Source organism: Pseudophryne corroboree, chromosome 7 (assembly GCF_028390025.1).
Source record: "Pseudophryne corroboree isolate aPseCor3 chromosome 7, aPseCor3.hap2, whole genome shotgun sequence".
Taxonomy (NCBI): Eukaryota; Metazoa; Chordata; class Amphibia; order Anura; family Myobatrachidae; genus Pseudophryne; species Pseudophryne corroboree.
Window position 1 is genome coordinate 197,171,296 of NC_086450.1, and position 15,929 is coordinate 197,187,224.

A 15,929-nucleotide genomic window follows, 5' to 3' on the forward strand; every position below is an offset into this window, starting at 1 on the left:
CAGCTTAAGGGAATATGAGACCGTATTCCTGTATAATTTCTATGTTTCTAGCTTTTTACTACATTGGTACATGCGCATATAGATATATTTTCTTTACTGTGTACCCGGATTTTGGAGAGAGTGCCCCATTAAAAGCAGTTGCCATCAAACACATTATTAGCAATTGGAACGAAAAATGTGACACTGAAGAAATAATTAATTATTTCACTACTAGTGGGTAAAAAATCCATCTTTGCCCATATTGCACACTTGGTCATTGATTTCAAGAGATAGTTTTTAGGTTTTAGAGATTTTTCCACATATTAAGAGCTGATTAAGAGCTGTAAAGTAGAACTTTTCTTCTTTCCATTTGGTCTTACTATTTGTATTTTATTACAACCACATAGTCCCCAGTATTATTACTTATTGGGTGAAATTATCTGTAGCTACTTTTATTTTGTAAGTAAGGATGATGGCTTAATGTAATGGGCAAAACCATGTGCACTGCAAGGGGGGGGGGGGCAGATATAACATGTACAGCGAGAGTTAAGATCCATACACACTAGACAACGTCACTCTATGAGCGACATCGTGTAGTGTTTGCCCTACCAGGCAGTTGGCGGCCACCCATACACACTGAGAGATATGACCGCTTATATCGCTCAGTGACATCATGTAGCCGCCGGCCGTGCATGCAGCTCAGGGACGACAGTCCAGTTAGAGCATGCATGCACTGCCGACAGCGACGATCGTTGCTGACCTGCGGGGCTGTGCATTGAACTCCGCTGGCAGCATACACACTTGCTGAGAAAATGAGCGACGTCGCTCATTTTCTCGGCAAGTGTGTATGGGCTTTTTGATTTGGGTAGTTATATTGTTTCTGTGCAGGGTAAATACGGGTTGCTTTATTTTTACACTGCAATTTAGATTTCAGTTTGAAGTTGAACACACCCCACCCAAATCTTTCTGCATCTATTATATTTGCCCAACCTGCAGTGTACATAGTTTTGCCCAATAGAGTAAAATTTTGCAGGTCTGGATTAAGCCCAGTATCTAGTCTGTTCTGTTGTGATACATGTTAATTATCTGTATTTGTTTTTATTCAATATGTATGCAAAATTGCACTGTACAATTATCTTGTTGATGATCCACAATGAAACTATTTATTAAGGTAAATATTACTACCAAACCCCTACAAATGATCATTTTTGGGTTATTAGCATTTTACAGTATAGAGATATATATTTAACATAGTGTGCTCAACAGATATTTCATGAGAATGGTCCCTCAATTTTCATTTGCAACAGCAGCCCTAGTAGCTTGCTATGGGAACTGCAAAAATTCACTACTTACTAAGTTCTAAAATGTTTAGTATTATAAAGCTGGCACGCATTAGCTATCTTCAGAGGATGCTAGCTTTTTCTGTCTATGGGAAGGTCCAACCTGAGAGGGATCATTACATCCACAGTAGGCCAGAGACTCTTCCTTTCCATCTGTTCACAAATATCTGTATGCGTAGAATGCAACTCCACTGTATCATGATACTGAAACTCTCTGCCCAGATAGTATCTTATTGATTGTGATGTCCCCGCTAGAGTAACTGGGTAAATTGCACCAAATCAACACATCTAATTAAAGCTTTGTATAGAATAAGTAAACTTTAATTGGTATTTTGAGCAAAACGAAATCAGTAATAAGTCATAAAGGGTTACAAATACCCTACAAAAACCACACAGAAAACATGAAGAGGGTAGTGCATCTTTAGGGACACTGGTGTGAAAAGGTAAAGATAAAGGTTGAGGGGTGAAATATACACACAAAACATTCTACAGGATACAGTGTAAAACACAAATATAAAAAATTGTCAGCTGCAATCACAAATATAGAAACAATATAAATGATCCACAATCAATAATTGGGGAAAAAACAAACATAAATATACAGGATTTAATTCTTTTGCTGGTAAAGGAACATTAAATGTTTTAAATTAAGCAGCTGCAAGGTACAAGAACGTAATGTGATCATCAGATTCAAGTTTAGTATTACCCTACTTAAATTGAAAAATTCTAGAGTGGGGAAACAACACATCAGAAGGGTCTATCTGGCACTGAAGGTGTTAAATGTTACCTTGTCTATGAAGTTGACAAACTGATTGTTGAGACCCTTGATCTGCTCCTTCTCCTGGTTCCTCAGCTGGTGCAGTTTAGGATTCATCTCCAGGTTGGGAAGGGAGGAGAGCAGGAAAGTACTGGATCCAGGTGTGATGCGGGAGATGTTCAGACCACTGCTTGCTCTCTGTAGTCCAGGCTGGTAGCCCATACTTGCCCGGACTACAGTGGGTCTTCCTAAGAGGGAGCCCTGGGATCTGCTGCTGAAGCCTCTGGTGGTGGCATAGCGGTTGTTGTACAGACTCATGGCTCTTTGCAGCTAGAAGAGATGCCACCAGTTTCTGGCTGAGAAGTGGACGAGGTACAGCCACAGGCAGCAAGAGCAGAAAATGTGATTCTAAGCAGCCAGGTTCATATGACACCTGTTAACTTTTCCTTCTTGTTTATTGAAACAATATTTGAATAAATATTCCTCCTATGGAGGCTGGACTGGTCCCTGGCTCCCGCCCAAACCTCAGGTGACACCACCTCATGAGCAAATAGTTCACTTTCTTCTTTATTCCCATCAACTGGAACAATAACCCTCCCTTTTCCCCCCACCCCATGACTTGGAACGCAGTAACTGTGTGCTGACAACAAATAAAGGATTTATAAGTATTTTCTATGCAGTAGTGGACAATGATATTTTTTATGGGGCCTAATAAGAAAACCTTGTGGCCCTGCGGAGAATCTACATGTGGTTTGTTAATTTACTGAGGAACCTGCTTGAAGCTTGTATAAATGCTTTAAATTTACTTTTAGATCACATGGAAGAGAACCAAAATGGGGAAATATCTCCTCCATGAAGGGCCACACGGGACCTCTGTGAGGGCCACATCACACACAAATCACCTCTTGCTCAAAATAGCAATACAGCAATTATCCATATTATTTTCCTATAAAATTGTTTTTTTTAATTATTACTATCATTATTGCAATTGGATGTAAATGCATAAACAGTATCTCTGAAAGATACAAAAAGAGAATGGCAAGACATGCTGGGACTTGTAGTTCCACAAAAGCTAAAACGCCACAAGGTGCCTAACCCTGATCCATATAAAATGCATTAATGTACACATCATAAATCGGTGTTGAAAGACAGGTACATTTTTGCTGTTCCCTCAGTTTAAACATTTGAGTTTGTTAGTACATAGAGGTGTGGTCACAGGCATTGCCCGCCTCCTATTACTATTACTGTACATATCACCTGAGTAGCTGTCAGCACAGCCAGACAGAGGACTGCACACCTGAGCTGTAGCAGTATACCTGCAAATCCTGACTGAGTACCTTTTCCCAGACTGTAGAGCCTGGTTAGTTGATATCTCCTCACCTGTACTGCTCCCTTTATTATCTACTTTCTCATCTGCAATTTATAATCTGTGTATTCCTGCACCCCTCCCCTTCTTTTCACAGTGACTTGGTGTATCTGAGACATCTGCACCATCAGACACCTCACCTGTGCCCAGTTTTTGGCACTGTACCATACCTGGCAGAGAACATCTTGCCACATAAGGTTTACTAAAGTCACTTTTTCATTTTCTTCTGTGACTCTTCATATCTTAACAAATGTCTTCAGGTGCCCCTAGCTGGCGGGGTAGTTCATCAAGCCAGACAGGCACTCCCGATTTCAGGATGTCTGCGTCTAGGCTGCAGTCATTGCGTTCTGGCATGGATCTACATGCGCTGCGTTCCGCTGTGGAGAATTCCCCATTGCGTTCTGGGATTGAGTCTCTGCTGCAGAATAACCACCAGGAGGTAATGCAAGAGCTGAATGAACGTCTAGCTGGGTATCTACAACGAGTTCGGGGCCTGGAAGAAGAGAATCATAAACTGCAGGAGGAGATTGATGAATTATCTGCCAAAAGGAACCCAGTTACGAGAGATTGGGACTCATACCAGGCCCCCCTGCAGCAACTGCGCAAGCAGGTAAGAGTGACCTTCAGTGAGCAGACTAATACATTAGGACATACAGCAGATAAAGGATGTCAGGCCATGCTGAGACCTGTAGTTCAACAGCTGGAGAGCCACAGGTTGTGCAGGCCTTGCGTAAGATCTCCAAATTCAAGTAGGACTCGTGTAGTGCTTGGTTACACATTGATTGTCACTCTTAGGCAAGCTTGTTCTTAATTCCAGGTGTTGGGTTAAACTTGCATGTCCAATTACTTGAATGTAAGAGGAAAGAAACAGAAGGAAATCTGTATTGTTGACGCACTGAGGAGATATGAATTTATTCTAAAATATAACCTTTATTTGATATGCATTAAAATAGAGTTGGATATCGTCCTGAACAGCAGTGAAACATAAGAGTTAAAATGACAGTACTAACAAATATGTGAAAAGACTGGAAAAATGTGAATAAAGAGTTAAAAACGTGTCCACATGTGTTTCACGTCTAATTCTTAGGAGTTGCTGAGATGACTTATATATCAATAGTCTTTATCCAATATCAAAAAGGCTGTCACAATCTATGATGTTGGAACCCGCTATATTACATCAGTGGTCTAAATGTTTACTCTTCATGTGTGTATCTTCTTCACTCCATGAAGATTACCATCTGACGGGTACTCCCCCTTGTGCAGTAGAAATATGTGGACTATAGGTTCAAATAAATGCACACATATCACCCAGTTTCAGATAAAATTATCTTTGAGTATATGTGGTTGCTTTAGTCTTAATTTCCCTATTGCTGTAGATATAATTCTCTACTGAAATACGGATCTCCAAGCATCAGGAGTCCTACACACTTACTGTCTATACCTTCAGAGGATCTATTATATGTGTGGGTTAAGTTGCTTCGGAGGTTATAATATTCCAAACTTGTTATGGGAAACGGCCTACGTGTATATTAATACACATCGGCTCTGTTTTAATCTATCAGGAGTATGGCTAGAAATTGCTTATATTAGGGGTATAGCAGCCCCAATTTTTCTTAGAAAGCAATCCACCTGTAGACTCAACTCATTTCCTGTGCGTCTGTAGTATATTAACACTGAGGATTATTATGTGTATCCTCAATTAATTATAGTGTATTTCTCATTTACATAAAGATTTCCCATTAGTCAATGTAAATCACTGTTATGCCATTAAAGGAATAAACCTTATTTGATTGGTTAACAGTAACAGTGAGGTTAATGGTGGGGTATAACAGTCCAAGCTTAAATATAAAGTGACCCACAAATATATTGGTTGTGGTAGCTTTAAGGAATAATTCCTATTTTTTGGCTACCAATATGTATAGAATAATAACTAAGAGGTATAGTACTGTTAATCCTTGTGTCACATAATTATTCTTAAATTGTTAGGCTTCAGGTATAGGGAAATTTATTTTTGTTTGTGTTAAGTTTATTACATTCATCAAAAAACCTTAGTTTATAAAGCAACCACTTTATAGGGAGACCTGTTATAATTTTAGATCAGTGATAGTCCTAAAATAAAATTATGTATAGATATTGCGGGTATCTCAAAAAGTGTGTGTCATGATGTCATATATCCTGGCTGTCATTTATGCCACAGTCATAAAATTATAACTTTTATTAATGAGAATCACAACTTTAACATAGACTCTTTTGCTGGTAGGTGCTTCAATAATATCTTAGGACACGTAACTGTCCTCTGGCTCCTGTATGTTGCCAGTTCAATTGCTACAGTGTGTTGTGTTCTGTGTATTGAATTGAGACATGCAGCTGCTACTGGCTTCTCAATGTTGCCAGTTTGTTACAATATTCCTGTCTCAGCTATCTGAATGTGTTACAATTATACATAGTTGCAACAATGCTCTATTACAACACTACTGATGTCTGTAGCTACCAGCACAGTGTCAAGGATTTGTAACACTTTACCAGCTATCATTAAGTATGTCCGTTTAAGCAGCTGGTATAGACTTAGCCGCAGCTTAATACAGTCTCCCTCTTCCTAAAGACTGTTAATGAGGACTATTAATTGTCACCATATTTAAATACATAGATTTCTGGAGATTGGGCAATCAATATCCCTTCATCTAATCTGTATATTCAGCCCTCTATGCTAAAATGTCCCTGTCACTCACGGCTAACAGCTAGTCTCCTATAATGATTCCTGTATTAGCATCATGACATTACACATAGTTTACAGCCCTCTGCGGTGAGTATCCTTATTGCTGCAGACTGCCAGCTAACATCCTATAATAATATATTTGCATTGTAGCATTCACACACTAAACACATGTGGACACGCTGTGCCCTACACGCGTGTTTCACTGCGCTTGTCGCAGCTTCGTCAGGGAGCAAAGTTTTGCTCCCTGACGAAGCTGCGACAAGCGCAGTGAAACACGCGTGTAGGGCACAGCGTGTCCACATGTGTTTAGTGTGTGAATGCTACAATGCAAATATATTATTATAGGATGTTAGCTGGCAGTCTGCAGCAATAAGGATACTCACCGCAGAGGGCTGTAAACTATGTGTAATGTCATGATGCTAATACAGGAATCATTATAGGAGACTAGCTGTTAGCCGTGAGTGACAGGGACATTTTAGCATAGAGGGCTGAATATACAGATTAGATGAAGGGATATTGATTGCCCAATCTCCAGAAATCTATGTATTTAAATATGGTGACAATTAATAGTCCTCATTAACAGTCTTTAGGAAGAGGGAGACTGTATTAAGCTGCGGCTAAGTCTATACCAGCTGCTTAAACGGACATACTTAATGATAGCTGGTAAAGTGTTACAAATCCTTGACACTGTGCTGGTAGCTACAGACATCAGTAGTGTTGTAATAGAGCATTGTTGCAACTGTGTATAATTGTAACACATTCAGATAGCTGAGACAGGAATATTGTAACAAACTGGCAACATTGAGAAGCCAGTAGCAGCTGCATGTCTCAATTCAATACACAGAACACAACACACTGTAGCAATTGAACTGGCAACATACAGGAGCCAGAGGACAGTTACGTGTCCTAAGATATTATTGAAGCACCTACCAGCAAAAGAGTCTATGTTAAAGTTGTGATTCTCATTAATAAAAGTTATAATTTTATGACTGTGGCATAAATGACAGCCAGGATATATGACATCATGACACACACTTTTTGAGATACCCGCAATATCTATACATAATTTTATTTTAGGACTATCACTGATCTAAAATTATAACAGGTCTCCCTATAAAGTGGTTGCTTTATAAACTAAGGTTTTTTGATGAATGTAATAAACTTAACACAAACAAAAATAAATTTCCCTATACCTGAAGCCTAACAATTTAAGAATAATTATGTGACACAAGGATTAACAGTACTATACCTCTTAGTTATTATTCTATACATATTGGTAGCCAAAAAATAGGAATTATTCCTTAAAGCTACCACAACCAATATATTTGTGGGTCACTTTATATTTAAGCTTGGACTGTTATACCCCACCATTAACCTCACTGTTACTGTTAACCAATCAAATAAGGTTTATTCCTTTAATGGCATAACAGTGATTTACATTGACTAATGGGAAATCTTTATGTAAATGAGAAATACACTATAATTAATTGAGGATACACATAATAATCCTCAGTGTTAATATACTACAGACGCACAGGAAATGAGTTGAGTCTACAGGTGGATTGCTTTCTAAGAAAAATTGGGGCTGCTATACCCCTAATATAAGCAATTTCTAGCCATACTCCTGATAGATTAAAACAGAGCCGATGTGTATTAATATACACGTAGGCCGTTTCCCATAACAAGTGGGGAATATTATAACCTCCGAAGCAACTTAACCCACACATATAATAGATCCTCTGAAGGTATAGACAGTAAGTGTGTAGGACTCCTGATGCTTGGAGATCCGTATTTCAGTAGAGAATTATATCTACAGCAATAGGGAAATTAAGACTAAAGCAACCACATATACTCAAAGATAATTTTATCTGAAACTGGGTGATATGTGTGCATTTATTTGAACCTATAGTCCACATATTTCTACTGCACAAGGGGGAGTACCCGTCAGATGGTAATCTTCATGGAGTGAAGAAGATACACACATGAAGAGTAAACATTTAGACCACTGATGTAATATAGCGGGTTCCAACATCATAGATTGTGACAGCCTTTTTGATATTGGATAAAGACTATTGATATATAAGTCATCTCAGCAACTCCTAAGAATTAGACGTGAAACACATGTGGACACGTTTTTAACTCTTTATTCACATTTTTCCAGTCTTTTCACATATTTGTTAGTACTGTCATTTTAACTCTTATGTTTCACTGCTGTTCAGGACGATATCCAACTCTATTTTAATGCATATCAAATAAAGGTTATATTTTAGAATAAATTCATATCTCCTCAGTGCGTCAACAATACAGATTTCCTTCTGTTTCTTTCCTCTTACATTCTAGTTTCAATACCCTGTAGTTGACAGCACCCCCTGAGTACATTTAATAATATATGATATAGGAAAGGGGTTCGCCAAGTGAATGTATGGTGATGAATCACATACACTCACAAGAAATACAATAAACAAATACATAGTGAGTGTGCAGATACCCAATCTGTATGTCCAATTACTTGCATGCGATAATTCTCCATAGGGTTTATCGCATATTTCTCTTCACCTACTCTGAGCAGGTGAAAAGTTGGGAAAGATCCCTACTTTTGTTCAGAACCCCTAGGACACCCCGACACGTTTACTTTTTTTAAACTTAAGTTTAATTAGCCAATAATAAGATGTCAGTTTGGGGGTGAAAAGTGATGAAAATGGGGTACAAGGTATGGGCAGGTACAGTATACTGGGGTGCTTTATGAGTGGGACAAGTGATTATAGGCTTGCATGTGGGAGTAATTGGCCATTTCTGCAAGATTTTTAGAAGTGCCTTTAATTTACCCAAATATATACTTATACCCATTTTTATGTACTCCAAATTTAATGAAAGCATTAACTGTACACAAAAGCTTGCTTTTTATAATTTTTCAAGTATTTAAAAAAGAAATAAATATTGCAACCATTTAACACATTTTAAGCCCCCAAATCTTTTTACTTCTGTGTTGTTATCCTATGTCTTTTTTTGTTATTTATGGGACTACAGGCTGATTTCCTCATTTTTACATGCACTTTTCACTGGTTAACAAATTGCAGGTCACCCAGTTTTCGCGATTTTCGAGTAGGATAGGTCGAAAAACAGGAGCGATAGCTTTACCTGCGATCGCGTATCGTGGCTATTTAGATACCCCCTAAGTATCTGTTTCCTCCTCTAGATTAATCTCTCCAGAGTCCAAATACATTTATTTATTTATAAATGTTTGCATTCAAGGTAAATACTGACTGTTCTGCTTGTAGCCTACAAATGCGAGCAGCTTTATTTTAAAACTGTAATTTAGATTTGAGAGGAATGGAAGATTGATTTAAAATGTTCCCTAATAAATAATCCCCATAGCAAGAAAAGCTAAGGGTGACAGCAGCAGTTCCATTGTGTAGAGTATCATTCAAACAGTTAAGTAGAGCAAATTGAGACCTTTACTTTTTTCACACTATATGTACTAATACTGTATACTGTGCTGTGATCTCCTTACAGATGGAGGATTTGAATATGGATAATGCTAAGCTCCTCCTGCAGATTGACAATGCCAGGCTGGCTGCGGACGACTTTAAAGTGAAGTAGGTATTCAGTAACCTTCCAGAACTCCATCAATCCCACACCTTTTATTTGTGTGTTTTCTTGTAATACAGATGCAGGCAGAGCATGCTAGAACTCATAGAGGGTTATACAGCGGCTAATTGGTTCGCCAGGGATTTTGTTTCACATGCCCCGTAATCCGCGAGAAGTGCCACTAGATCCGCAATAAGTGGCGCAAAAACAAATAGGCCTGCGGCTTTTTGCAGGACCTATGTATTTTCGTTATTTGGGGTTCATTCCGAGTTGACCGCTAGCTGCTGTTGTTCGCAGCGCAGCGATCAGGCTAAAAATCGCCATTTCTGCGCATGTATATGCACCGCAATGCGCACACGCGACGTACGGGTACAAAGTCCTTTGTGCTTTTGCACAGGTTCTAGCGACGTTTTCATTTGCACTGGCGGCCGCAACAAGATTGACAGGAAGGGGGCGTTTCTGGGTGTCAACTGACCGTTTTCAGGGAGTGCTTAGAAAAACACAGGCGTGCCAGGGAAAACACAGGTGTGGCTGGGCGAACGCTGGGCGGGTGTGTGACGTCAAAAGCCAACCCTCCAACGTTAGAATCAACGCACACGAAGAGTGCTGGTCTTGTTTTGCACAAAATGTTTTTGCAGGCGCTCTGCTGCACAGACGTTCGCACTTCTGCAAAGCGAAAATACACTCCCCAGTGGGCGGTGACAATGCGTTTGCATGGCTACTAAAAACTGCTAGCGAGCGATTAACTCGGAATGACTCCCTAAGAACAGGTGTTTTTTGTGGGACCTAATTGGATTTGGTGATAAAAAAAAAAAGGAAAAAGCACCCATTTTTCACAGACGAGGCACTATCGCGGGTAAATGGATACCCCCCATAGTTTCAAAGATGCTATCTCTGCCTTAAAGCAACATTGGACTCATGTCATGTTGGCAACATAATGTTAGGGTCTCCTGCCCTGTGCTGCCACGTCGTCATGGCAACCGGGAGACAAGTGCTAGCGGAGTAACCTGAGCACAGCTGATACTCCGGTTCGGGTCTTTTGCTGTGCAGTGGTTACAGGCTCTGTGCACGGCAGGGGATCCGGTGCTGGTTTTTGTGCCCACAGTCTGTGAGGTCTGAGTGGGGCGTGGACAGCACCTGCTTTATAAGGCCTCTTCTCAGGTTAAGCAGATGCTGCTGAATCTTTGTTGGTTAGTCAGTTCCTGAAAGTTAGCCAGTACTGTGTAGCTTTGTATTTGTTGTTGCTTACTGCAAATAGGCCTGGGGATTTGGTACTACACTCTGCCAATCCAGACCTAGCAGTAAGACTGGAGTCAGTCGTTTAGCTTGCTGGGGTTCTTTTACTACTCTGTGAACTTAGCAAGTTTGCGGCTGTATTCTAAGACTTGCCTGCCTAAATCCTGTCTCACTGCGCAAGGTGTCAGGTGTCAGTTTAGTGGCAGTAAGCTGAACCTGTGCACTGCAAGTGAGAATTAGGATTGTGGAGACACTCCTTGTGTCTATCATTCCATCTCTGACCAAGGAGTTTACTGCCACACCCGTTGGTAACCCTTTAGGGTTTTGCTGTTGCCCTTAGCAACAGCATTTCGGGTTCTCTACGTATTAAAACACAACATCCTGCTTTTCCCATCTGAGCATTACTAATACTAGGGAGACACCCAGTTCCTTAGCCTCTGGGCTTCTCTGTTCACTTTGTGTGTATTTTGTTACCCTATCACCTTCTGTGTCTGTCTGTGAATTCATTTGCTTTGCATACCTATCCGTTCAGACACCAGTACATTCCTGCAGGCACTGGTGTGCATAACAGTTCAAACACCAGTACATTTCTGCAGGCACTGGAGTGCATAACAGTTCTGACACCAGTACATTCCTGCAGGCACTGGTGTGCATAACATATTCAGCAGCCTAATACTCCTGTTGAAATTTTGTGGGAATATGGAGCATACCCCTCAAAATACGTTGCAACAGGTGGTCGATCAGGTGCAGGTCCTGACTCGACAATTTAATGATTTGTCCATTAAAATGCACACCTCCCAGGCCGCTGGCGGAGCTCCCGCAGCAGCAGCACCTTCAGGGGTTAAGGAGCCGAAAGTAAATCTCCCGGATCGTTTTTCTGGAGATCGCTCGCAGTTCTTTTGTTTCAAGGAGAGCTGCAAGCTATACTTCCGGCTTAGGCCTCAGTCTTCTGGGTCGGAGATTCAGCGGGTGGGCATAGTGATTTCCTTGCTACAAGGAGACCCACAGGTCTGGGCATATGGGTTGCAGCCTGACTGTCCGTCGCTTAAAAGTGTTGATGCTTTTTTTACGGCACTGGGCATGTTGTATGATGACCCTGACAAGATGGCCTCTGCCGAGGCTCAGATTTCGATCCTTAAGCAAGGGCGAAGGCCAGTTGAGGTTTACTGTACGGAGTTTCGGAGGTTGGCCCATGATACCCAGTGGAATGACCCAGCCCTGAGACACCAGTACCGAAGAGGTCTTTCTAACCAGATAAAGGACCAACTGGTACAATATCCCTTGCCTGATAGCTTGGATCAGCTCATGCTGTTATCCATCCGGGTGGATAGACGGCTGAGAGAGCGTAGGCTTGAAAGGGAGACTGAGGTTTCCTTCTTTCCCAAGGGAACCTCAGACTCTGAGGAATTTTCCGAGGAGCCTATGCAGATTGGGGCTACCCGCCTCTCCTCGCGTGAGAAGACGCGGAGGAGACAGCAGGGGTTGTGTTTGTACTGTGGGAATAAAGGTCATGTGGTAGTATCATGCCCAGAAAAGCCGGAAAACTTCAGGGCCTGAGGGTGATGGGAAATATCCTGTCAGGCCAGAAGTCAGAATTTCCCAAGAAGACTTTTATCATTCCGGTGACCTTGAAGATCCTCGATCAAACTGTCAAGACTGAGGCCTTTGTGGACAGTGGGGCCGACGGGGTTTTTATGGACCGCCAATTCGCCCTGAAACACTCTGTTCCCTTAGTACCCTTGGCATCGGAAATTGAGATTTGTGGGTTAAACGGGGAACCATTATCCCAAGGTAAAATTACCTCTTGCACTAGCCAGATTTCTTTGTTTATTGGAGCCACACACTCTGAAAAATTGTCCTTTTATGTGACTGTCTGTACTTTTGCCCCATTGGTGTTGGGGTTACCCTGGTTAAGGGCCCACAATCCTCAATTTGACTGGGTCTCTGGGGAGATTCTTAGTTGGGGTACTGATTGTTTCAGGAGTTGCTTGAGCCTTCCAGTCAGGCTCTCGCAGCTAAGTTTGCCAGGATTGCCAGGGTGTTATGCAGATTTTGCGGACGTGTTCTCCAAAAAAGTTGCAGAGGTACTACCTCCCCATCGCCCCTATGACTGTGCCATTGATTTGTTGCCAAATGCTAAGCTTCCCAAGAGCAGGTTGTACTCCCTGTCACGTCCTGAGACTCAGGCTATGGCAGAGTACATTCAGGAGAACTTGGCTAAGGGATTTATCAGACCTTCACAGTCTCCAGTTGGGTCGGGGTTCTTCTTCGTGGGTAAAAAGGACGGTTCGTTGCGACCCTGCATCGACTTCAGGGAATTGAACAGTATCACGATTAAAAACTCATACCCACTGCCTCTCATTTCGGTCTTGTTTGACCAGCTTCGTACTGCCACCATTTTTTCTAAGATTGACCTACGCGGTGCGTACAATCTAATCCGAATAAGAGAGGGGGATGAATGGAAGACTGCCTTTAATACCCACTCAGGGCATTATGAATATTTGGTGATGCCTTTTGGGCTCTGTAATGCCCCGGCAGTCTTCCAGGATTTCATGAATGATGTGCTCAGGGAATATTTGGATAGATTCTTAGTTGTATACTTAGATGACATCCTAATCTTCTCCCATTCCCTGGAGGAACATCGGAAGCATGTACGCTTAGTCCTCCAGAAACTCAGAGACCACCGGCTTGGGGCGAAGCTGGAGAAGTGCGAATTTGAAGTTCAGCAAATCGCATTTCTAGGATATATTATCTCCCCAGAAGGTTTCCAAATGGAGGGTTCCAAGGTACAGGCAGTCCTGGATTGGGTGCAGCCCACTAGTTTGAAGGCGCTTCAGCGTTTCCTGGGCTTTGCAAATTTTTATAGACGATTTATCGCTGGATTTTCGTCTATAGTGGCGCCTTTGGTGGCACTCACTAAGAAAGGGGCGGATGTTGCTCACTGGTCTTGTGAGGCTAAAGCGGCTTTTGCCCGTCTCAAAAGGGCATTTGTATCGGCCAAGGTGCTGCGACACCCAGATCCAGAGCGTCCTTTTGTGGTGGAGGTGGATGCCTCTGAGATGGGTATTGGGGCAGTGCTTTCTCAGATGGGAGTGTCTGATAATCGCCTTCATCCCTGTGCTTACTTTTCCCGTAAATTTTCGCCTGCCGAGATGAATTATGACGTGGGTAACCGGGAATTGTTGGCTATTAAGGATGCACTCGAGGAGTGGAGACACTGGCTTGAGGGGGCTAAGTTTGTGGTCTCAATTCTCACCGACCATAAGAATCTGGCATATTTAGAGTCAGCGAAGCGTCTCAATGCCAGGCAGGCACGATGGGCTTTGTTTTTTGCTCGCTTTAATTTTTTGATAACATATCGCCCTGGGTCAAAAAACATCAAGGCTGATGCGCTCTCGCAGAGTTTTGTTCCAATCCAGGAGACCACCGAGGAGCCGTTGCCCATTGTGTCCCCATCATGTATTAAAGTGGGCATTACCCAGGACCTCTTATCATTAGTCCTTAGAGCACAGGAGCAGGCTCCTCCAGACCTTCCGGTAGGTCTTTTGTTTGTGCCTCCTAGGTTAAGACAGCGAGTGTTCCTGGAATTCCATGCCAAGAAGTCGGCAGGTCACCCGGGTATTGCCAGAACTCGGGAGTTGCTATCTAGGGCGGTGTGGTGGCCCTCGGTGGCTAAGGATGTGGATCAGTGGGTTCGGGCATGTGACATCTGTGCCCGAAATAAGACTCCTAGAGGGGTTCCTGTTGGCCCATTACATCCACTCTCTATCCCATCTAAGCCATGGACCCACATTTCAATGGATTTTGTGGTGGACTTGCCCAAATCCTCGGGGATGACAGCCATCTGGGTTATCGTTGACAGGTTTTCGAAGATGGCGCACTTCGTTCCACTGGTTGGGCTGCCATCGGCCAGACGCCTGTCTGAATTATTTATGCTGCATGTTGTGCGTCTCCACGGGTTGCCACTTGATGTGGTCTCTGACCGCGGATCCCAGTTTGTGGCCAAATTCTGGAGGGCATTTTGTTCCGATCTCCAGATTTCTGTCAGCTTGTCGTCAGGCTACCATCCGCAGTCTAATGGGCAGACTGAAAGGGTGAACCAGTCCTTGGAGCAGTTCCTCAGGTGTTGTCTCCAAGTGTCAGACTGACTGGGTTGCTCATCTGTCGATGGCGGAGTTTGCCTATAACAACTAGAGATGTGCACTTGAAATTTTTCGGGTTTTGTGTTTTGGTTTTGGGTTCGGTTCCGCGGCCGTGTTTTGGGTTCGACCGCGTTTTGGCAAAACCTCACCGAATTTTTTTTGTCGGATTCGGGTGTGTTTTGGATTCGGGTGTTTTTTTTTAAAAAACACTAAAAAACAGCTTAAATCATAGAATTTGGGGGTCATTTTGATCCCAAAGTATTATTAACCTCAAAAACCATAATTTCCACTCATTTTCAGTCTATTCTGAATACCTCACACCTCACAATATTATTTTTAGTCCTAAAATTTGCACCGAGGTCGCTGGATGACTAAGCTAAGCGACCCTAGTGGCCGACACAAACACCGTGCCCATCTAGGAGTGGCACTGCAGTGTCACGCAGGATGGCCCTTCCAAAAAACCCTCCCCAAACAGCACATGACGCAAAGAAAAAAAGAGGCGCAATGAGGTAGCTGTGTGAGTAAGATAAGCGACCCTAGTGGCCGACACAAACACCGGGCCCATCTAGGAGTGGCACTGCAGTGTCACGCAGGATGGCCCTTCCAAAAACCCCTCCCCAAACAGCACATGACGCAAAGAAAAAAAGAGGCGCAATGAGGTAGCTGTGTGAGTAAGATAAGCGACCCTAGTGGCCGACACAAACACCGGGCCCATCTAGGAGTGGCACTGCAGTGTCACGCAGGATGGCCCTTCCAAAAAACCCTCCCCAAACAGCACATGACGCAAAGAAAAAAAGAGGCGCAA

General features: G+C 42.5%; 2 protein-coding genes across 3 annotated transcripts in view; one reads left to right on the forward strand and one right to left on the reverse strand.

The window, feature by feature from the left end:
• Positions 1–2,512, reverse strand: part of LOC134944970 (intermediate filament protein ON3-like) — a 65,800-nt gene extending 63,288 nt beyond the window's left edge. The window contains exon 1 of the mRNA XM_063933932.1: positions 2,107–2,512. Within this exon, the coding sequence (XP_063790002.1) occupies positions 2,107–2,394 (288 nt within the window). The 5' untranslated portion in view covers positions 2,395–2,512. The remainder of the gene's footprint in view (positions 1–2,106) is intronic.
• Positions 2,513–3,338: 826 nt separating this feature from the next.
• LOC134944972 (keratin, type I cytoskeletal 18-like) overlaps positions 3,339–15,929 on the forward strand; it is a 76,289-nt gene continuing 63,698 nt past the window's right edge. Inside the window, exons 1-3 of one of the 2 annotated variants that reach the window (XM_063933933.1) lie at positions 3,339–3,436; positions 3,540–4,052; positions 9,672–9,754. In XM_063933933.1, the coding sequence (XP_063790003.1) occupies positions 3,693–4,052; positions 9,672–9,754 (443 nt within the window). In that variant the 5' untranslated portion in view covers positions 3,339–3,436; positions 3,540–3,692. Of the gene's footprint in view, positions 4,053–9,671; positions 9,755–15,929 lie in introns of both variants that reach the window. The other variant, XM_063933934.1, reaches the window with a different exon arrangement.